Source organism: Cololabis saira, chromosome 1 (assembly GCF_033807715.1).
Source record: "Cololabis saira isolate AMF1-May2022 chromosome 1, fColSai1.1, whole genome shotgun sequence".
Lineage (NCBI taxonomy): Eukaryota > Metazoa > Chordata > Actinopteri > Beloniformes > Belonidae > Cololabis > Cololabis saira.
In genome coordinates, this window is record NC_084587.1 from 48652923 (window position 1) to 48675957 (window position 23035).

The 23035-nt window shown below is 41.2% G+C and overlaps 1 protein-coding gene across 5 annotated transcripts in view; it reads left to right on the forward strand.

Moving 5' to 3' along the window:
* Positions 1–2528: 2528 nt before the first annotated feature.
* pecam1b (platelet and endothelial cell adhesion molecule 1b) overlaps positions 2529–23035 on the forward strand; it is a 35198-nt gene continuing 14691 nt past the window's right edge. Inside the window, exons 1-12 of one of the 5 annotated variants that reach the window (XM_061725059.1) lie at positions 2529–2678; positions 2784–2819; positions 10178–10474; positions 10733–11014; positions 11092–11364; positions 13527–13796; positions 14525–14800; positions 17433–17711; positions 19293–19397; positions 19509–19539; positions 20796–20875; positions 21247–21836. In XM_061725059.1, the coding sequence (XP_061581043.1) occupies positions 2636–2678; positions 2784–2819; positions 10178–10474; positions 10733–11014; positions 11092–11364; positions 13527–13796; positions 14525–14800; positions 17433–17711; positions 19293–19397; positions 19509–19539; positions 20796–20875; positions 21247–21368 (2094 nt within the window). In that variant the 5' untranslated portion in view covers positions 2529–2635 and the 3' untranslated portion in view covers positions 21369–21836. Of the gene's footprint in view, positions 2679–2783; positions 2820–10177; positions 10475–10732; positions 11015–11091; positions 11365–13526; positions 13797–14524; positions 14801–17432; positions 17712–19292; positions 19398–19508; positions 19540–20795; positions 20876–21246; positions 21837–23035 lie in introns of those variants that run through there. The other 4 variants (XM_061725040.1, XM_061725076.1, XM_061725067.1 and 1 more) reach the window with 4 other exon arrangements.

Genomic DNA, 23035 nt, shown 5'->3' on the forward strand with positions numbered 1-23035 from the left:
TTTTGCTAATATTAAGCGACAGTTTATTACTTTTAAACCAGGCATCCACTTTGATTAGCTCCGTGTTTACAGGGTCTTGGAGAGTGAGTAGGTTTCTATGTGAGGTGAACAGATTTGTATCGTCAGCACTAAGGGTAGAAACCTAATTGTTGATTCCATCTTCGACTCCTTTCGAGGTAAACTGGAAGACCTGTTACACAGACTAAACAAGTCAAACAAAGACTGCATCATTCTTGGTGACTTCAATATTTACATATCTAAGAATGATGCAGCAAAACATGATTTCATTAATACTTTGCACTCTTCTTTCTAATAAACTAAACTTGAAACTTGAAAAAGTTGTGATACTTCTGCAATCTTCTGCAAATCTTAAAACGATGATTTATTCACAACAGAACATAGAGAACATGCCAAAATGAACCGTTCACCCAGGTGATGTCAAATATTACTCCATGTTGGTATTAAACTGGTCAGAGGAATGATTGGTTATAACATGATCTTTGAGAGGTAGGGTCTCTCAGACGTAAAGATGGGCAGATTTTCACCAGTCTAAAGACGCAATGTGTGTGAAAGTTACAAGGCAATTTTAAGAAGAATATTCCTCAGTGTTAAAGATGTGAAGACTTTAAATATCTCATCAACAGCACATAAAAGCTTCCAATGATTCTGGGAATCTGAAATAATGTCTACATGACCGGGACAAGGCTGAAAATGATTATTTGATGCCCACAGTCTTCAGACCTTCACGCAGCTCTGCATTAAAAACGGTCAGGATTCTGTAACGGGAATCAAACGCCTCTAGAAATCACTAGAAACACGGTTCACCAGACCACAATCGCAAGTCATCGTGCAAAGAATTTGTGAAGCATCTCTCAGCAAGATGGGGCTAAACCCCACACTTGATCCACCTGGGCTGGCACAACCACAGAGAAGTTTGCACTTTTAGGTAGTGGGTCTGGGTAGAGATCCGGCCCGCCGACACTTTTGAACAACTGAAAATATTTGGCACATCGTGAAACAAACGAGGCGACAAAGAAGATCCAGGTCTGTTGAGCAGCTCACTTCCATCCTGTCCACAGTCTTCTGCTGCTTGCTCAGGAACCAAGAAGGTTTGGATACAAGCTTTTTGTTTTCTGTTTATTTTATCAGCTGTTTATCTGTCGGACTAATTAGGAGTGAGACTGTATTGCTGAAGCACCCAAAGATGGCATTTTATCACTGTATGGTGCAATATAAATAAAGCTGAATAAAACTGAATTAAACTTCTTATATCAAACGACAATAACACAACATTGTTCTCTCCGTGTTTTGCAGACATTTACGGTGTGAACTGTTTTGAGAAGAACAGGAGATGCTACACCGGAGTAGGGCTGTTCGATTAATCGATTTTAAATCGTAATCGCGATTATGTAATTAGAACGATGTTAAAACGTGAAAATCGTAAAATCGATTTTTCACTTTTTTCATGCAAAGACCCAGTTTAGTTTAATTAGAAAATGTCTTGTTTTATTTAATTGGAAATATAACTTACTGTATGTTTGCAAGTGCTGATTTGCTGATTTTTTTTTTTCAGAGATAAAACTTTATATTTTATTATATTTTTTAAAACTTTTTTTCAACTTATTTTACAGAGTTTTGCACTTTATTCATTCATTTTTGGTTTAATAAGAGCAACGTTTGCACTTAAAGCAAAATGGGGCAAATGTTCAATAAAAAAACAGCATATTTGAAATCATTTCTTTGCCTTTTGTCAATTCACAAAATAATCGTAATCGAAAATCGGATTTTGAGAGAAAAAAAATCGAGATTTTATTTTTGGGCAAAATCGAACAGCCCTACACCGGAGTCAACTTCAACTCATTGCAACTTTTTAAAGACCTAAATGACTTATGTTCTTTAAGAAATGTTTTACTTTCAGCATGTAATCGTCACCATTTCATTCAAATTTCATTTTTATTTTAAACAGCGTCTCAGCTTTCTTAGAATTGTTTCTTTTATCTTATTTAATAAAAAATAATTCTGACCTCTCAGACTGAATGAATGTGACTTGATGACTCAGACTGAATGAATCACACCTGTCCATTATTTCCACCTTTGTCTCTGGAGAAAGTCCCGGTTTCGGAGTCACGTAAGATTTATGTCATATAATATTGTGTTTTATAGCTGATTCACACTATTATCTTTCCTTGAGATAAGTGCTTTCCAACACAAAGAATATTTTTCTCTTCCCTTGCTCGGGTCCTGCCAGCAGAGGTCAGGGGTCGCGGGCCTGACCGCTGAAGCCCGAGCTATTCAGCAGTATGTGACCGCCGTCACACACACTCTGAATGCAGCGCATGAGGAGAACATTCCACGGCACCAAAGAGTTGGGCGGTATGAACATCCTGAGGAAACAACACTCACTTCCTGTCAAATTAAGCCAAGCTGATGGCTGCTTGGGGTGATAACCGTCCCCGCTGGCTCACCGCTGAGTGGCTGAGGTAAGGCACCATCTTAGACCGCGCTCCCGCCCACCAGGGCCAGATCTGCCCCGCAGACACACACTCACACACAAACAGCCGCCAGGCAGCGCAGTCACGCGTTTGTGCAGCTCCAGGACCGGCCAGCCAGCAGGACCAGGGCTTTCTGGGACAACATGGGCGTCCTGCTCCTGCTCACCTCCGCAGCCCTGTGCAGCTGTAAGACCCCCCACCTGTCGCCCTCATGACGGGATCTCACCTATACGGAGGATAATAATGCTTCATTTGACACTAACCTGCTTCTTTTTTTTGCTTCTCTCAAAGACTTCCACTCAGGGAGCGCGGGGAACGCACAGAACTGTAAGTACCATCCAAGATCAGTCAGATATCAGGATTAGATTTGTCTGGGAAACCGTTGACTGATTCAGCTCGCACAGATTTCACCTGCGATGGTAAAGAGTTTATAAAGTGCAAGTTTATAAAAAGAAATGTACTTGTGTCCTGTGAGTGTCACTATGTGCTTTCAATCAGGGAAATGTAATTGTATTTTAAAAACCCTGGAAAGGCCCCACAGACACTTGTTCCGGGAGTGGAAAGAGTTCTGGCTGTTATCAGAGCCCGGCCATCGCTGGCGTCTGCAGTGGTGGAAAAGTTGTGGTGGAAAGTGTTGAGAACATGTTGGTGATCGGCGTTCACACGCCTCCCTGCTCTCCGGAGCCGGATAGTGATGGAACATCTGAGTCAGTCCACGTCTGCTGTCGGCCGGTGCACCGGGCCGGGCCGCCGTCAGCAGGGCCAGGGTGGAGGTCAAAGGGATTTCTGAGGAGCTCTACTGGGTTTATTTTCACTTAGTAGGTTTCCCTAACCTCCGAAGACCTGGCGTAAACAAATGTGGACATCACACATTTTGGCTCAAATCAACAAGACAAAAAATGCACCAGGTTAAAGGAGATAATTTTTTTCCCCATCAGGTGATTTAAGTAACATTTGGACAAGTGGAGGATGCGCTCTTTTACAAGAAAAAAATCTAGAAAAACAAGAACTTCACCGCCACACGAAGCTTCTCTGCATAAATGAAATATCAATAATTCACTTTTTCATTTTTAGATCCACAGTAAATGAAAATAGGTGAGTTTAAGATCCTTTGAAACAGCCAAGCAAGAAGCAACTTAGAATATGAACATTTTAAGAATAAACCTCAGAAAACTTAAAATTTAAGTAGTATTTTGCTTGACATTTTTTCACATTAAAGTTTCTTAAAACTTTAGTCCAGTTTATTCCAGTTTATCTGACTCTACCTCACGCTTTGGGTCTCTGGAAAGCGCCTAGACAACTTGTATTGTAATAGATACTACATTGATTGAATGTCTCAATTTAATTAAAAGCCATTTATTTAGAATCTTGTGTAAATGAAAGTTAAAATGTGAGGGTATTCTAGGATGAATGGGCTAAAGAAAAAAAGAGCCTGGAAAACTATCACAATTCTTTTGCTTATTGATTTTAAGAATGAATTCAGTTCCTTTGGAGGCGACTTATATTCCCAGAGGGCGGTAACGAACAAAGAAGAAACTGCTTGGGTGCCATTTTACCGTCACCAACCAGAGAAATGAAGCACACAAAGGGACAATCCATAAAAAAATCCATAAAGTCTTGCAGTAGACGGGAAGTTCTGGCAGATGCCTGGTTTTGCAGTAAAAACTTGTTTATCCAAAGTTTTTTTAACACTTCTGCTTGGTTGTTTTGAAAAGTGGTTCTTAGATATTTATTTATGAGTCTGAGCACTAAACCCGCCCCCAGTCTGTCGCGATTGGTTTGGTACATTCTGTACCAGTGGCGATGGCCAGGAACGGAGGTTCCTGACCCATTTCACAGTAGAGACTGTCCTCTCTTCATAGTTGCCATTTCCTTTATGCTTTTCTGAAGCATGTGCTTGGGAGCTGTTAGCCAAGTTATCTTCTATTGAGGAATTGTTACAGTAAAATGAAAAAATAGACCTAAACATTTTATCCAAAGACCATTTCTTGGACCCTTTTTCTGATTCTTATTTCATATTTTATTAGCAGATCTGAACAGAACAAAATATCAATAAGCATCCAGATAACATGGAAATATTCAGGTTCATCACATTTGTCTGCAAGTGAGCCTGGACTGAATCTTTTCATCATGGGCCTTGTTGGTTCCCGCTGAAGGATTCAGGGCGGAGGCCAGATTCAGTGCACTCTGAAACCGTGATCCATCCCCTGAGTGACCTCTTTGTCCAGCAAAGTGCTTTTCCTGTCTTTCTAGCGTGTGTTTACTGTCTCATAATGACCCGGTCTGAGACGCAACAGCAGCGTGTCTCTGACACACGTCAATATGTGCAATGTAGTGAACGGGCTTGATTCTTTCTGTTTCACGTGATAGTGTGGAAAACCAACAAGCTGCCCTTTCATGCATGCTTTACGTTGCTATCGCACATTAGACTTGGGAACAGGTGCTGAAAAGAAAAATGAATTTTAAAATATTTATGTGCAGTTTTCATCTGGATGCACATGACTGATGATTGGTTTCAGGCTCTGGGGACTGGGAGAGCATTCACGTGTTTGGAGTTGTAGATATTCTAGCTGCATACTTTTAAAAAAGGGCAGAAAATTATAATTGATAACTGCATGTGTATTGAAAACATTTATCATAAAGAGCAGCCAGGTGTCACATTGGTCACTGATAATGAACCCTCTCATGATGTTTAGTCCAACATTAAATATAGAGAACAAATGCAAAAACTAGTGGTTGTTATCGGTGTGGTGTGGGAGGGGCAGGACTCCCATGTTAGTCTCAGATGTGAAAAGAAAGGGAACGATGAAGGACGGAGGTGAACATTGAATTTGGGTGCAGCAAATTTGGCTACAGATTGAATGGCTGCTGTTCCTTTTAGGGTAGATTTTGAGATATTACTGGTTGGTTTTAAGGTTTTAAATTGATTGGCACCAGAGTATCTGCTCCGTCTTATTCATGTTTATACTCCTGTCAGAGGGCTCTGGTCTTCCAGCCAGATGCTCCTCGATGTTGCCAGAACTAGACATAAAAACAGAGGTGACAGAACTGTTTTGATCGCTGGTCCAGTTCTTTGGAACAGATCACCGTCACAAATAAAAACTTCAAAAAAATGTTGCTTGATTTAAGTCTTTGCTGAAGAGTCATCTCCTCTCATTGGCCTTCATTTCAAGCTGAAAATTGACATCTGATAAATAATTTGTTAGACCTTTTGGTTGTGATGAGAGATGTTAAATAATATTACGCTTCCATGCAGGAGGTTGTAGGAATCTATATAAATAAATCTGACTTGACTTAAACAGTGTTTCTGTGCGCCAGGGTGGAGAAAGGCCAGAGAAAAATAGGGAACCAACATTTCAAGTTTCATTTGATGAGCTAGCAGGTGTCTGTCTGTCTGTCCTCTTGTTGACTCCAGACAACGGCCTGATGCTGGGGTCAGCTACGATTTAGCCAGCTCTTTCAACATAAAAATAGTACTTACTGTATGAAGATAGATCAAAACCAAAGGCCATCAATTCTGTGGAAAAAGGTATTTGTTTCAAACAACCCCCACCTCTCTAAATTGTGAAATGTAGCGTAGAAATTAAATCGTAATTATATTTATTCACTATTTCGCTAATAAGCAGCAGCAAGATACCACTAGGTCAAGAGTTAACGTTAAAAAGTTACAATAAATACGGAGGACATAAATCAAATTCCACCAATATGAAAAAAGGAACTAAAGGGAAGGACAGGTCAGCGATTGCAGCTCAGTCTCTTTCAAAATCAATTCAAAATTATTGAAAGAGATCGTTTTGTAAACATTTCTAGTCTAAATGACGAAAATTCTGGAAAGCCCTTTCACTCCAAGTCCTGAAGACACTAAAAACATCAGGACGATTAGACTTTTGTTGAAGATATACACACTCAGGTAGGACAAGGCAGACCAAGGAAGCCTTAAGTAAATTAGTCTAAAATATGGCACTTTTGCACTAGGACTTACTGAGCCCGACCCGGCTCGTCACGCCTTTACCCGCCTCTACTAGTTTGTTTTTCCACAGCCAGGGGAGAAGTGGGCAGGTTGGGGTGAAGCTGCTGTGACGTACTCGATTGCGCAACCGCTTTGTTCGTGTCGGCGCTGATGAGAAATCAGCTGGAGCCGCGAGCGGCTGAGAGTAAAACAGCCCGTCTACATCCCTTTTTTAATTCTCTCGTCAGTCACCAGGTTTATGAACATCTGCACCTCAGAGTTGGATCACCAAACAGACGTTTTGCGCTTTATAATAAAATCGCCGCGAGCTGCGGGTCGCTCTCGCTCTGACTCCCGCTTCCTGATTCAAACGTTTGACGGCCCCGCCCCCGACCAATCAGTGGCGCGGAGGGTGGTGACGTCAGAAATAGTCCTGGCTCAGCCCTGAGATTGAACCTCGCCAGAATGGTTACAGAAATAGTATCGGCTTGGAGCGGCTCTACCCGTCTCAGCCCGAATGCAAAAGCGCAAAACGGGGCCGTGGCGGGTAGAACCGAGGAGAAGCGATACTAGTGCAAAAGGGCCAATAATTACCAGTTCAGGCCATCCAAGCTGGGAATATAGTTCACAGTGGTGAGTCAGAGGTTGACAGTTTTTTTTGCACAAGAGTTAATAAGCATAAGTAGAAGTCATAATTTGCTTTGGTCACAGAGCCTCACAATATTTATACAAACTGTTGAATAGAAGTGGGCTAAGAGTACAGCCCTGTGGCACACCCTTTGTATATGACCAAACAGAATGGAGATCACACACACGACATTTTGAGTTTCATCAGAAAGATAATTGCAGAACCAAGCGACTGCTTGTTTTGAGAACCTTATATTACAAAGACTGTTTCATTATTAGATGGTCCACAAAGTCAAATGCTTTCGATAGTTCAATAAAAAAGAGAAGTACAATGTTACTTTCTATCGATAGCAGGAACTAATGTCATTTACTACTTTTAATGCTCCTGTGATAGTACCATGTTTTTCCCTGAACCTTGATTGACATGTTGATAACAGAATACCTAAATCTAAAGAATCCTCAAATTGAATATGAAGACCCTCTTAAACACAGGTGTAGAGTTCAAGTCATTGAGGGCACACACTACATGTTTTAGATGTTTCCCTGCATCAATAGATCAAACTCACTCAGATGAACCTGATCCTCATCAGCGGCTTGTCATCAAGTTTTGCACAAGTCTCTTAATGACGCAGTTGTTTTTATAAGGTGTTTTGAAGCATGAACATCTAAAACATATTGGACAGTAGGCTTCGAGGACTGGAATTTGACACCACTGTTCTAAATTCTTATATAAGATAGAAAGTCTGAAGAATGCCCTGTACAGTTACTTAAACTATAAAGGTTTCCCCTTTCAAAATGAGGAAGTGGAAGCTAAATCTTGGGAATTTCATTATCTAATTAATGTTCTGCTCTAAAGTCAATAGGATCAGTAAAATCTGGGTCTCGTCCTGTTTTTGAGTCTAGACATTAAAGTGCTTTTTGTTCTTTGCCAACCATAAAGGGCTGATAACTGAAGGAGCACTGGCTGCATGCAGCAGGAGCTCGGCTACGACAAGTGTCTGCAGTGACAGAATAAATTATTGAAAAGCCAGAGCTGATAAAAATCTCAATGAAAAATTATTTCATGTTTCTCTCCAACCATTTCCAATGTAACCAGGCAAGGGCTGAGATTTATCACTGACTGGGGAGGAATTTTATTTGAGTTTTGAAAACCATTTGGGGTCATTTAGGCCATTCAGACTTTTCTTTTGGAGGTATTTGTTTCTTAACTCTCTAAAGGTGAGCCGGTCGTCACGGAGACCTGTTGATCGTGCTTTCGTCCATGCTACAATGCATTCACTAATGAAAGATGAAAGTTGACGAACCATGGATAATCCCTGAATCGTCAAAGAGTCATGTTTGTTCTTAATATGAGTAAAGCTTTCATCGAAATATGACCAAGGCTCTTTGACATCTTAAATCAATTCTATTCTACCCCAAATTGAAAGATTTTGCTGAAAACAAAAGGTTTTCTTTTTAAAATGTTTAAAATCAGTCTTTATAATGATTTGCAGATGTTTGAGGGGGGTTGTTTTTTTTTTTAATTATCAAATTAAGTGGTTCCTACAGCCGCTGTAGTGTATTGGTTGATTAGGTCATTACAAAAATCACAAATACCACTATACTTATGTAGAACATTGTGTTGAATTTTTTGACATTTGTTATTTGGGTGAGTGGGAGAAACTGGGGTTCCCCCCAGTTAGAGGACCCGACTGCAGGGAACCGAATGATTATTGGAAATAAGATGGAGCTTAATGGGTTAAATATACATGTTTCTCAAGCCTCTTGCCTTTAGTTGAACAAACCGTATATGAATCAAGTCCATTTTGGGCATCAAATTCCACACATTTATGTGGACTATTTTAAGAACCGGACTGTGATTTAAAATCAAAAGAGTTTGAACTTCAGGTCCAAGATTTGGCTGCACATTTCCAGATACAACAGCAAGAGAATAAACCATCTCTGTTTCACAATACTTAGTCTTTGGGAAGAAACCCCTCATGGAGGACAAGTCATGTTCAATTAAAGCATATCCATGGCATGAAAATAGTTACTTATAATGAAAGAGATTATTCTTTTTAAACCTGAAGACCTGCGAGGGTTTGTCTTAGGAAAGTGGGTTGAGCTGATTATAATTACTGTAAAAGCAGAACATTTTTAATTGACCCTGAATAGACATGCGGCCTGTTTGAGAACTTGCTTGTGGTCGCAGCAGTTATTTAAAACTGGAACTAACGCTGATAGAGGCTAATAATGGAGGTTATTAGTGTTCATTCTACACTCAGAATCAGAACTAATATAAAGAAGGAACAGAGAAAGATTTGAATGTACTTTTATGTGTATTTTTTCATCTAAAAAAAATATATTTTTTTTAATACCTTTGAACTCTGAAAAGTTGTTTAGAGAAGCTGGAATTTGTGGGCTTAAGATAATTAAACCAAATTTGCTGATTCATGTTAATTTTCAGATGGACGCAAAGGTTGAGTTGGTCAGCACTTCTGCTTTGTAAAAGTTAACAAAAAGAGCAGAGATGCCTGCGTTCAGAACCGTTTATATGTTGTTGCCCTAGCAACAACTCATTTGCCCACTTTGCCTGAGTTGCCTCTCTTGAGACAGGAAAAATGTGAGATAGAGAATGTGACTGTTACTTTCTCCAACTTTCCAGTTAATTTATTAGGAGTCGTTGATGTTAGTGCTACATCTTGCAGCACATCATGACTCGTATCGTAAACTTTACTCATAAAAGTCAGTCAAAGTAATGCTTTAACTGACTTAAGTAATGAAACATTATTGCTTTAGTGCATTACTATTAATGCATTTTTGCCCAACATTGGTCCAGATCCATAAAATCAATATTTAATTTACACACATCCTTATTGTAAACTTATTTTTTTGCACAGTTTTTGGTTTGACAAAACGTTTGCTCCTGAACTCCCCTCAGATTAACAATTTTTCCTTCTGGCTCTGTTGTCAAATAGGGATAAAGGAAGAGGCATGGGTTCTTTTTCCCATTGAGAGAGCTAAATAAATGTCCCTCCTTTACTTTCCTGGATTAACACCACAGCTTTTCACAGCAAAGTAATATCATTGTGAAAATGGTCTGACTTTATTGTTTAAACTCTCATTCCAGTTTTCGATATTGATTCCGTCGAGCTGTCCATCGAGCCCGAGAGTGAAGTGCATCGGAACACCAATGTCACTTTGAGATGCAAAGCAACGGTTAACACTGAGGGGTCAGAGGTGCTGACTCGAAATTACACCATATACAAGGACAATGAGATGGTCTACTTCAAGACCACCAGCTCTTCAGAGGATTTCTTGTACCAACTGCCTGAGGTCAGAGTCTCCAACAATGGCAACTACAAGTGCAAGATTGACATCATGGGCAAGTCTAAAAACAGCAACTTCCAAGCCCTCAAAGTGACAGGTGGGTTCATTTTCATTTTTTTGTCAGTCATCATTTGAATGTGCTGAGGCTTTAAAGTTCACATATTGATTAAAAATAGCGGAATATGTGTAAAAATGTAAAATGAAATTAAACAAATCATTATATCCTAAAGTCTTTTTTGCCAACTCATCATAAATGTTAAAAAGTCCCAGAATTGCAACAATAAAATGTTTTTTTTTTTGTTTTTTTTTTGTTCTGGGGGTTTTTTTCTCTCTCACATGAGCACTCTTCTTTCAGGAATATCAAAACCTGTTCTACACCTAAACAAGACTTACATGACTGAAGGGGAAGAGATATCGGCCTGGTGTACAGCGCCGGGTGAGAATGGCAAAATTGTCTTCTACTTCTATGATAACGATAAAATGATTGACCAGACGGATCCGAAGTCTAACACAGCATGGGTCAAGTTTTACCCTAGCGGTTCTGGGACTCATAGAATTCGCTGTACCTACACTATCTCCGTTACGCCGGGCTCCTTCAATTCAGAGGAAAGTAACACGGCCAACGTTGAGGTCACAGGTGAGCTATTTTTCCCCAGTTTTATGACAATTCCTGGTATTGAAATGTCCCCAAGACATCATTTTTTTTATCTCTAGAGATTCCCATCCATCCAAGTCTGGAGATCACCCCTAAAAACAACATTTATGAAGGAGACCCTCTCAATATCACCTGCACAGTCAAAAACGGTCTGCGCAGCTCTGAAAATACGGAGCTCCTCCTGATCCAGAATGACAAAATACTCAGCAAGGGAACGACATCTATCAGCTACAGCGGAATTGCACAGGCAACGGCCCCGGACCTTAACTTTGTGTGCAAATTAAAAGTGAGAAAGGTTGTGAAAGCTGATAAGGACACGGTGTCAGTGACTGGTGAGTGGACATGCTAAATGTCAATTTCGTGGATTCAAGTTATTAAGTAATAAACAATAATAATAAGCAGGACCCTTCTGTGCATCACTAGAACCTGCATACCACTTTTAGTTTTTTCTGACTCTTCATATTGCACATAGAGTCATGTGCAACAGTTAGTACCCTCTACTTTCCTCCTACGTGTGTTAGTTTGTGTGGTTTGCCATCTGATCATGGTGGATTTGACTATGATGCAAATTCAGCCTCACACAAACAACTGCATATACAGTTCTTTCAGAGTGGTAATGTTTGTTTAACAAAATTAATCAAAACAAACATGTCGACATTAATGGGTACCTCATTACTGCTTCCATAGGATTTAATAGGATTAGATCAAGTGCCCTGGCCCTTAATTAACTGGTCATTAGCAGGTGTGGAGGCTTCTATTAAACCACACATTTGGGTGGCTTGCTTGCCTTGAGAATTATGATCTGCGTTAATTTAATACCAACAGAAAAGGGCATAACCAATGCTTGTAGAGAAGCAATTGTTTGCTGCAAATGAATCCAGAAAGGGTTATTAAACCCATATAATAACATAGTTCCCCATTTTCCTTGCCCAGACATGGGCCTCACTTTGGTGCCTGGTCTGGAGCCGGGGCTCGCTCACCTGGTGGGTTGGCTTGCACCCATGGGGCCTGGCTGAGCAAAGCCCAGAAAGTTCCCCCTCTGCATGGGTGCATCATCCATCGGGTGCATCGTAAGCTGGGTGCTGGCCAAAGGTGGAGACCCTTGCTACAGTAGATGACTTGCAGGATGTGGAACATTACCTCTCTGGTGGGGAAGGAGCATAACCCGGTGCATGAGGTGCAGAGGTTACAGCTAGATATAATCCAGTTGAACAACCAGTCTCTTTGAGAGGGCTTGGACTTTGTACAACTCTGGAGTTGCCCACTGTGAGTTGCACCATGCAGGGGTGGGTATACTTATTGACCCTCAGCTCGGTACCTTATTGTTGATTTGAGGGTAGCCTCCCTTCGCCTTTGGGTGGGGGGAAGGGTTTGTGCTTATGTACCAAACAGCAGACACTGCACCCACACTTTTTGGACTCCTTGGATGGGGTGCAGGAGAGTGACCCTGTTGAGGACTCCCTCTGTCTGCTGGGGGAACTTCAGTGCTCACATGGAAAATGACTCTGGAAGGTTGTCACTGGGTGGAACAGTCTCCCTGATCTGAACCTGAGTGGTGCTCTGTTATTGGACTTTTGTGCTCATCAGATATTGTTCATAAACACTATGTTCAAGCACAAGGGTATCCATATGTGCAACTGGCACCAGGGACCCCAGGGGGAGCTGATAGGTAGTAACAGGTCAAGTGGAATACACCTTAGGTGGTCACTGAGGCAACAACTCAGTTGTGGGAGGACTTTGGAGAGGCCAAGGAGAATGAGATCTTGACCTCTGACCTCTGCTGAGCTTGACATGGAGCATTGTGAGTCAGTGTAAGGAATACTTTGATCACCTCTTTAATCCCACCGACTCTCCTTCCTATGAGGAAGCTGAGTCCAGGGACTCGGGGATTGGATCATCTTGCGGCCGGAGGTGAATGAGATCCTACCGTTCCATCAGGCTCTGGATGTTGTGAGGCCGTCTTGGTTAACATACCTTTACAACATTGCGTGGCATTGGAGACAGTGCCTCTGGATTGGCAGACTGGCCTAGGGGTAACCTTCTTTAAGAAGTGGGGACTGGAGGGTTTGCTCCAACTACAGAGGCATCATACTCCTCGGCCTCCCTGGTTCGGTCTATGCAGGTGGTACTGGAGAGTAGGGACGGTCAGTTAGTCTAGCCTCGGATTCAAGAGGACATGTGTGGTTTTAGTCCTGGTTGTGGAATGAGGGGGGTTTCTATGGGTCTGAACAGTACAGATTTATGAGTTCCAGTCCCAGTGAACAACATGGCCCCTGGTATAATTCAAGGACAGATACCCTTCCACCATGATAAGGTTTTGATTCAAGGAGGGGGGCAGTATGATCCTATGAATTGTATTTTTCATCTTTAGACAACAAAACAAGTTTACAAAGGACGGTAGTAATTGCTGCATATGACTGTGTAGGCATTCACATTCTTGATAACAATGTTTGTGCACATAACAATTTGATGTGTGGTGTTGATCTGTCCACAGAGCTGTTCTCAGTGCCCACTCTAACAATGTCTCCTACGGAGGTCTTTCAAAAAGATCCAATGCAGTTAACCTGCCAAAGTGAACGAGTGGCCTCCGAGAGACTTGACAAAAACGAGTTGATATACCGTCTTCTTCCACACGAAAACATGATCCACAAAGGGAATGGAGAATTTGCTGGAAGTGCCCTGCAAAATGAGTATAATTATACATGTATAGTGGAAGCAAGAGGCATTGTGAAAGAAAGTAAAACCCTGACCATACGTCCCAAAGGTAAGCTGCTTCATTAGATGCTGGGAAATAATATGTACTTAAGTACTTAATAATATTTCAGCATCCACATTCCACCTCATGACCATGTAGAAGTGTAGAAGCCTGATAGTTCATTGGGGAAATATCGAAAATACTGGATAGACACAAAAAAAGCTAATAGAGAATCTGGATCCGATAAACTCTACTAAAGATCATTTTTCATATTGCTCTGTGATAGCTATATACAGGTTTTGTACACTTACATTAAAAATTGTTCTTAAAGGTCATTTCCACACCCCCAAAAGGAGTACATTTAATGTCAAGCATTGAAAGTACAGCAGTATGAAATAATCACAAAAACAGTTTGTGAGAATAGCACCATTTTCTTCCTTCCTCAAAATTATAATCCAGCAACATGTATTTACAAAAAAAATTACATTTATTGCAACATTTTATTAGCTTCTTTACTTGGTAAATTGTGATCTTTTTTCATGAATATATAGATAACCTGAACAGTAATGAGGAGGATTTTACTGATAACTGTTAGAAAATTCTGAATTTATTTGAACTCATTTAAATGAGTATATCAATAATTGTGATATAGTAAACTGAAGATATAAATAATATCAATGATTCTAAATTAAACATTCTGAGTAAAAAATAATTTCACTTATGTTGCTTTTATTTTTATTTTTACTTCATTGATGCCTGGTAATTAATAATTCGTTTTTTCTTTCTTCTCTCATTAGTTTCTGTCTCAATTCCAAAAATCTCAGCCTCTGATTGGTTGATCTTGGGAAGCCCCTTCACGATCTACTGTCAGTCGGAGAATGGCAGCTTGCCCATTACCTACAGCTTGTGGAGGAAGTTTGAACAAATCAACCAAACCACAGTCTCCCAGCCCCGACGAGGAGCTGCCTTTCCACTCACCATTAACAATGTAGAAGAAATAAACAGTTATAGGTGTGAGGCGACTAATGGAAAGAAGCCTGTGTCTAGTAAAGGTCTCAACGCAACTGTCATTGGTAAATATTCAACTCTAAATGATTTATGTTTGGATTTCACCAATACTGATGTTCTAGTTTTTTATTAAAGGTAAATCTCCATCTCAGCCTGAACTGTTTTGGAAATCTTAAACAGGTTTCTGTGGTTTCTCTGGGTGAAGAGAAATGTCAGGTTTATGCTACATGCAGCATTTTATTTGATGGCTGAAACAGATCAATTTCAAATCGTTATTTTAAAGCACTTTTTAAATCAATTATGATGTCAGATTAAATTTTTGTTTTTATTAGTTGACTAATCTTATGTCCCCACCCGAGGCCGGAGGTCAATGATCGACTTTGTTGTCGTTTCATCTGACATTCGGCCGCATGTCTTGGACACTCGGGTGAAGAGAGGGGCTGAGCTGTCAACTGATCACCACCTGGTGGTGAGTTGGATGCGCTGGCGGAGGAGGAGGTTGGACAGACCGGGCAGACCCAAACGGATTGTGAGGGTCTGTTGGGAACGTCTGGCCGAGCCCTCTGTCAGGGACATCTTCAACTCCCACCTCCGGGAGAGCTTCTCTCAGATCCCGGGGGAGGCAGGGGACATTGAGTCTGAGTGGACCATGTTCTCTGCCTCCATTGTCGACGCGGCGGCTCGAAGTTGTGGTCGCAAGGTCTCTGGTGCCTGTCGTGGCGGCAATCCTAGAACCCGGTGGTGGACACCGGAAGTACAGGATGCCGTCAGACTGAAGAAGGAGTCTTACCGGGCTATGTTGGCCGGTGGGACTCCTGACGCAGTAGATAGGTACCGGCAGGCCAAGCGAGCTGCGGCTCGGGCGGTCCTGGAGGCAAAAACCCGGGTCTGGGAGGAGTTCGGGGAGGCCATGGAGGAAGACTTTCGGTCGGCCTTGAGGAAATTCTGGAGGACGGTTCGGCGCCTCAGAAGGGGGAAGCAGTACTCTGCTGGCACCGTTTACGGTGTGGGTGGGGAGCTGTTGACCTCGACTGGGGACATTGTTGGACGGTGGAAGGAATACTTCGAGGATCTCCTCAACCCGACTGACATGCCTTCCACTGAGGAAGCAGAGAGTGGGGACTCTGGGGCGTGCTCATCCATCACCCAAGCCGAGGTCACCGAGGTGGTTCATAAGCTCCTCGGGGGCCGGGCACCGGGGGTGGATGAGATTCGCCCTGAGTACCTCAAGTCTCTGGATGTCGTAGGGCTGTCTTGGTTGACACGCCTCTGTGACATCGCATGGAGGAAGGGGACAGTACCGTTGGGGTGGCAAACCGGGGTGGTGGTCCCTCTGTTTAAAAAGGGGGACCGGAGAGTGTGTTCCAACTATAGGGGGATCACACTTCTCCGCCTCCCCGGGAAAGTCTACGCCAGGGTACTGGAGAGGAGAATACGGCCGATAGTTGAACCTCGGATTCAGGAGGAACAATGCGGTTTTCGTCCCGGTCGCGGAACACTGGACCAGCTCTACACCCTCCGCAGGGTGCTCGAGGGTTCATGGGAATTTGCCCAACCAGTCTACATGTGCTTTGTGGATCTGGAGAAGGCATTTGACCGTGTCCCTCGTGCCATTCTGTGGGGGGTGCTCGGTGAGTACGGAGTCCGGGGCCCTCTATTAAGGGCTGTCCTGTCTCTGTATGATCGGAGCAGGAGTCTGGTTCGCATTGCCGGCAGTAAGTCAGACTTGTTCCTGGTGCATGTTGGACTCCGGCAGGGCTGCCCTTTGTCACCGGTCCTGTTCATAATTTTTATGGACAGGATTTCTAGGCGCAGCCAGGGGCCGGAGGGGATCCGGTTTGGGAACCACAGGATTTCGTCTCTGCTTTTTGCAGATGACGTTGTCCTGTTGGCTTCATCGGACCGGGACCTTCAGCATGTGCTGGGGCGTTTTGAGGCCGAGTGCGACGCGGCAGGGATGAGAATCAGCACCTCCAAAACCGAGGCCATGGTTCTCCACCGGGAAAGGGTGGCGTGCCTTCTCCGGGTGGGTGGAGAAGTCCTGCCTCAGGTGGAGGAGTTCAAGTATCTCGGGATCTTGTTCACGAGTGAGGGAACGATGGAGCGTGAGATTGACGGACGGATCGGTGCAGCGTCCGCAGTTATGCGGTCGATGTACCGGACCGTCGTGGTGAAGAAGGAGCTGAATCGAAAGGCGAAGCTCTCTATTTACTGGTCAATCTACGCCCCTACCCTCACCTATGGTCATGAACTTTGGGTAGTGACCGAAAGGACAAGATCGCGGATACAAGCGGCCGAGATGAGTTTCCTCCGCAGGGTGGCTGGACGCTCCCTTAGAGATAGGGTGAGGAGTTCGGTCACCTGGGAGGAGCGCGGAGTCGAGCCGCTGCTCCTTCACATTGAGAGGAGTCAGCTGGGCATCTGTATCGGATGCCTCCTGGACGCCTCCCTAGGGAGGTGTTCCAGGCATGTCCCACCGGGAGGAGACCCCGGGGAAGACCCAGGACACGCTGGAGAGACTATGTCTCTCGGCTGGCCTGGGAACGCCTCGGACTCCCCTCGGAGGAGCTGGAGGAAGTGTCTGGGGTGAAGGAAGTCTGGGCCTCTCTGTTGAGGCTGCTGCCCCCGCGACCCGGGAACGGATAAGCGGCAGACGATGGATGGATGGACTAATCTTATGTCATTTTCCTTCCCCAGTGCCTTTGTCCAAGCCAAGTCTGGAAGTAATTCCAGTTCCAGCAGACATCGCTGAGGGACATGATCTCTACCTCATGTGTCGGGTTGAAGGCACACCGCCCATCACCTTTAAGTGGTACCGCGATGGTGATCAGAGGCCACTGAATGTCACCATAACCAACAACCAATTCCAGGTTCACCAGATCCCTTATCTGTCCCAACTGCACAGTGGAAACTACAGCTGTGAGGCTGTCAACTATGCCAACATCCCAGTCCGAAGTGACCGACTTTACATCAATGGTGAGACTAATTTTAGATCTTTAACTTAAAAGAAATTTTTGCAATGCAATATAATCTATCTAGCATCTATATTGTATATGAGGTCTGTTTAGGTGTTAGTGTTACCTGTTGTCGGAATGGCCAACCAAAGCTATAGTTTCCAGAAGCATTTCAGTATTTGTTATGTCGGGCCTGAAAATGTGTAAAACCTTTAGCTTTTTCTAAATTTCTACTTGCATATATTTCAAAATCCCAAAATATTTGCATATTGTTTGGTTTAAGCTCACGCACTTTTGAGTCCAACATATAGGGTTGGGTCACTTCATTTAGTCAAATAAGTTACAAAGTATAGATTTGTCCCATTTTTCTTTTTTTTTTTCTTTACCTGCAAATTTAATTTAAGGTCAAATTCATGCAGAAAAATGTAAATTCCCTAAAGGTTTCCAAATTGTTCAAACAGCACTGCAGCCTGGACCAAAGTTATCCACCACTGAATTGACTGACTGTCATTTACATTTTTGGAGATTACGCAGCAGAAGTAGTGTTGATCTGCTTTGTCACTCACTGTTCCAACCAGTGTTGTCAGGTGTACGATAATTATCATGTTTGTAAGATGATTTCAACCTCTGTACCATCAATAGCAGGAAGTGTACGATAATTTCACAATGCCTCTCAAAAAGGGAATAATTTCTTCACGACTGTTATTCACTATTAGTCATATTTGGAATCAGTTTCAGCAGATTAATTTGGTTGTAATTGATCTGGTTTTTAAAGTCACGTTTTATCTCTTTCATCCTTATTTCCTCTCTCACACAGACACACCTCCTTAATCCCCCCCTGCATACCCTGAGCAAACTCATTTCTCATCCGCCATTGTTGAGCAAATTATAATTTTAGCGGAAATATGATCGTTTTGGGTTCTCTGTCTGATAATTTGGTTTTTTGTATGTGCCAACACTAGGGGTGGGTATTACCAAGGACCTTATGGCACGATACACATCACGATACTTGGTTCACGATACGATATTGCGATATCCAAATTTTGCAATATATTGTGTTGTTATACATAGTTCACTGAAAACTGTAAAAGTCATTATGCATCTTAATATCTGAGTTGCACGTACATCAGATTATAGTGATAATTCATGGGACAAACTGAGTCAAAACAATGTAATTCAAATTTTCATAATATAATTACATAATATAAAATTAACATTAACAATGTCATGTAAGCCCATGTATACAATAAAGTCGTACTGGATTTACAACCCATCTGAAACATGATTTATTATTTGAAAAAAAAAATTAAATAAATAAATATATATATATAATATATATATATATATATATATATATATATATATATATATATATATATATATATATATATATATATATATATATATATATTTATATATATTTATAAAAAATAATATAAATATAAAAAAACCTATATTCAAATTTTGAATATCCATATCAAATCAGCTGGCAAGGTATTGCAATCGATTTTTACAATTTTTCTTTAATAAAATATTGCCATACAGATATTTTTGCCCACCCTTAGCCAACACTGGTCCCAATCCTGTTTGTTTCTCTTTCTAGTTCGTATGGCGATGTGGAAGAAAGGTCTGATCGTGGGATCGTGTCTGCTGCTGGTCTCATTACTGCTGATGATGGGCTGTGTGCTGTACTACAGATCCAAGAGAGGTAGAGAGACCTACAGTCCTCCAGCAACTCAGGCTGCATATCTCTATAAATAAAAGCCAACCCTCCACCCCCACCTGCCCCTCCCTTCTTACTTCTCCTTTTTTATTATAGGCAAAAGAGAAAGACCTGCTGAATTGTCAGTGTGAGTTGGCTTGACTATTTGTTACTTCTGAATGTGACAGATGTTATAGAAACTAGAGATGGAGTGCAGAACTTTATCGGATGGTTATGGCTCTGTGGTAGAGTTTGGTGTGGGTTATTTATATTTCAACAACTATGCAGGTTGTTTTGCATGTTATATTTATGCTGTTGTTTGACTTTGGTATTTTAGCATATGAATTCTTATTTGACCCATTAAGAAAAAACAAAAATTACATATATATATATATATATATATATATATATATATATCTTCCTTAGATGAGCCCCTCTTTCTTTGTTGGTTTCTTGGTTTCTTTGGCACCTATTCCATGATGCACGTACCTGGAATAGTGGGCTGGCTAACTTCTAACTGACAGAGGTGATAGGCAGTGGTCTTCATAGGGGTGTGTGACTAATAGTTGTAATTTTATACGTATTATTCACAAAAGTGATCCAGGCTGGCACATTTTATAGTACGTTTTACAGTGCAATTCCAGGCCAACCAGGTCTATTAGGCAGGGATCCCATTCCCAAACATAAGTCAATGAACTTTCAGAAGAATTCTGAAACTATAATTTTAATTTTGGTGGTGCCTTAATAACAACGCAGGCAAATTAACCAAAACTTCACGTGATTCACCATGTAAAGGGGTGGGTGAAGAAGACAAATAGGGATCTTTTCTCACACTTTTTCAGCATCCATAGTAGCTAAGAAGAAACATATCCAATCCACTTTGTAAGCAGCCAACTGTAGTTTTGCTTTTTCTCTCAAAGAGAAGCGAAGAGATGTTATCCATTTTTTTAGAAGCACTAATGGAAAACTCCAGTCGTATCAAGATGTCACTTTTTTCAAAGATCCATTCTAGCTTGTGGCCTTGATCGCGATAAAGGTTACAAACCTAAAAAGTGCTCCTTCAGATTCACTTTGACAGATTTTACCTCTCCATGTCCCTTTTGAAGTTGTGGCAGAATTGTTTTCTCTGCATCTTTAACAAATCAAGTCAGATTAGCGAGGTCGAAAAGGGAAAAAATAGCCCAAAAAAAAAAAAATTGTACATGAGATTGTCATGCAATGCAAAGAATAAATGCTGAACTGTTTCCATCATGAATATAAAGAAACAACTACAACAGCTAAAACATGCAAAGCCATCTGCATACTTGTAAAAGCATTCATGTGGATTTATCTTAGGTGTTTGGTGTTTTTGGATTACCTCACTGTTGCCTGTCCAGATCTAATTTTATTTTCACTATTTCTCAGAAAGCCTTTGAGCCCTAAATCAGATGACACATTAACAGTGACTCTAACTCACGACACAGAGGTTTATGACACAGCCACAGGTAGCTTGGTTTTACTTTTTTCTCCCTTACTTAATAATAATAATAATAACCCATGCTCTGAAAATGCATGCAGAGGTTATATACACTTAAACAACATTTCTGTGTTTTTGTCACTACCTGTGCTTCCTCCAAGTGCAAATGTCCTGTTTACGTGCATCCACAGTGTGACTGTGTTTGATTGCATTGTCTCTGTCTTTCTGCCTTTTTTGTGTGTGCATGTAACTTATTTTTAAGCATGTGTAGCAGAAGTAGAAGTAGGAAGATGCTTTTAGAATACAGCATTTGCAGGCAGTCAAGTGAAATCATAGCTGATCGTGCTTTTTGTCAATTGCTGTAACGTGCTTAGAGAGGACATTATCATCTTCTTCCAGACCCAGCCGTGTACTTTGATGGCAAGGAGGGGAGAGTGACCAATGGGATGCGAGGTAGCATGGCGTCCCTCCCTGCTGACTTCAGCAACAGGAGCAGCTACAGTATCCCAGCAACAGTTTAGAGACAGCCAACAGTGGCAGGAGTGGTTATTTCCACTACTTTGGAGAGAAAGGAAGCTGTAAGAAAAAGACTTTTGGAGACAAACTGCAGAGACAATAATCCTGTTCATGATGCAGTCTTGCAAGATTCTGACACCTCCTGCACCGACTCTTTCTCAGTAAAAATGAGGGGTATTTTAGTTTTCAATGATGTTGTATTTTATAATCAGGACCCACTGCTCTCTCTCCCCTCCTCTTGCAGTCGTGATGGATTTTAATGCTGCCTTTGTCTGCTGTGTCTTTGTCATGTCTGTGCAACTGCATGTCTTATTCATTGTTGTATTGCTCTGTTTATAATTTACATGTTTTGAGCTAAGCATGTTTACGTTGATTTGTATATACCACCACAGGAAATGTGTGTATATATTTTTGGTTGATCCTTGGACTGATTAGAAGAAAGACTCGTAGAATAAAGATGCTGGTTTTATTTAGAGGTGTGTCAGTACCATTCATTCTTTTTTTCCAACCAAGGTTCGATTACTGAAAAAAAAATAACTTTTTGTAACTATCATATTACTACAACGGAGTATTAGGTCCAAACTAAGACAAAAAAAAATGGAAATTACGAGAATAAAGTCATAATAATATGAGAATAAAGTCGTAAAATTACGAGAATAAAGTCATAATATTACGAGAATAAAGTCGTAATATTTTGAGAATAAAGTCGTAATATTAAATATATTATAAATATAAAAATATAACTTCACAAGATGCTCAATATTCCTCATTTTAACAGAGGGAGAAGACTGCTCTTCCTGTTAGAGTTCTCGTAAATTATATTCTCATAATATTACGACTTTATTCTCATAAATTACGACTTTATTCTCGTAATGTTACGACTTTATTCTCGTAATTTTACGACTTTATTCTTGTAATGTTACGACTATATTCTCGTAATATTACTACTTTATTCTTGTAATATTACGACTTTATTCTCATAATATTACGACTTTATTCTCATATTACGACTTTATTCTCATAATATTACGACTTTATTCTATTACGACTTTATTCTCGCAACATTATGACTTTATTCTCGTAATTTTACGACTTTATTCTCATTCTATTATGACTTTATTCTCGTAATTTCCAATAATTTTTTTTTGTCTTAGTTTGGCCCTAATACTCCGTCGTATATTACTATACTATCATGCATGATTTTATTTGCTATGAGTTGAAAAGCACCACCATCCTCAGCTCAAATCCAAAGCAAGAAGGTCCACATAACATGAAGTCCATTCATTTCCTGAAAGGTTAATGCACACAACTGAGACTTCCTTGAAAAGTTAAAACAATGGAGTTTTCAAGAGGTTTCCTACGCTGTTATGGTGCATGCTGCAGGAATTTGGTGGGTGTGGGTGAGGCGTGGAAGAGGGAAGCATCGATGCTGATAAAGCTGGAGTTATTGTGCAGAGTGGGTCTTATTTTGTTTCAGGCAAGGCAACTTTGAATGCATGCAGCATGTGGAGGAAATTAATCACAAAAGCATTGGTGCAAGCCGTATGTTTGTGTGTGAGATTACATTACCAACTGGGAAGTTGTTTTTCCCAGAATCTACTGTGCAGCCGTTGCTGATTTAAGAACCCATTGTGTTTGAGAACGCAGAGAACTTAATTGTGGACCAAATGTG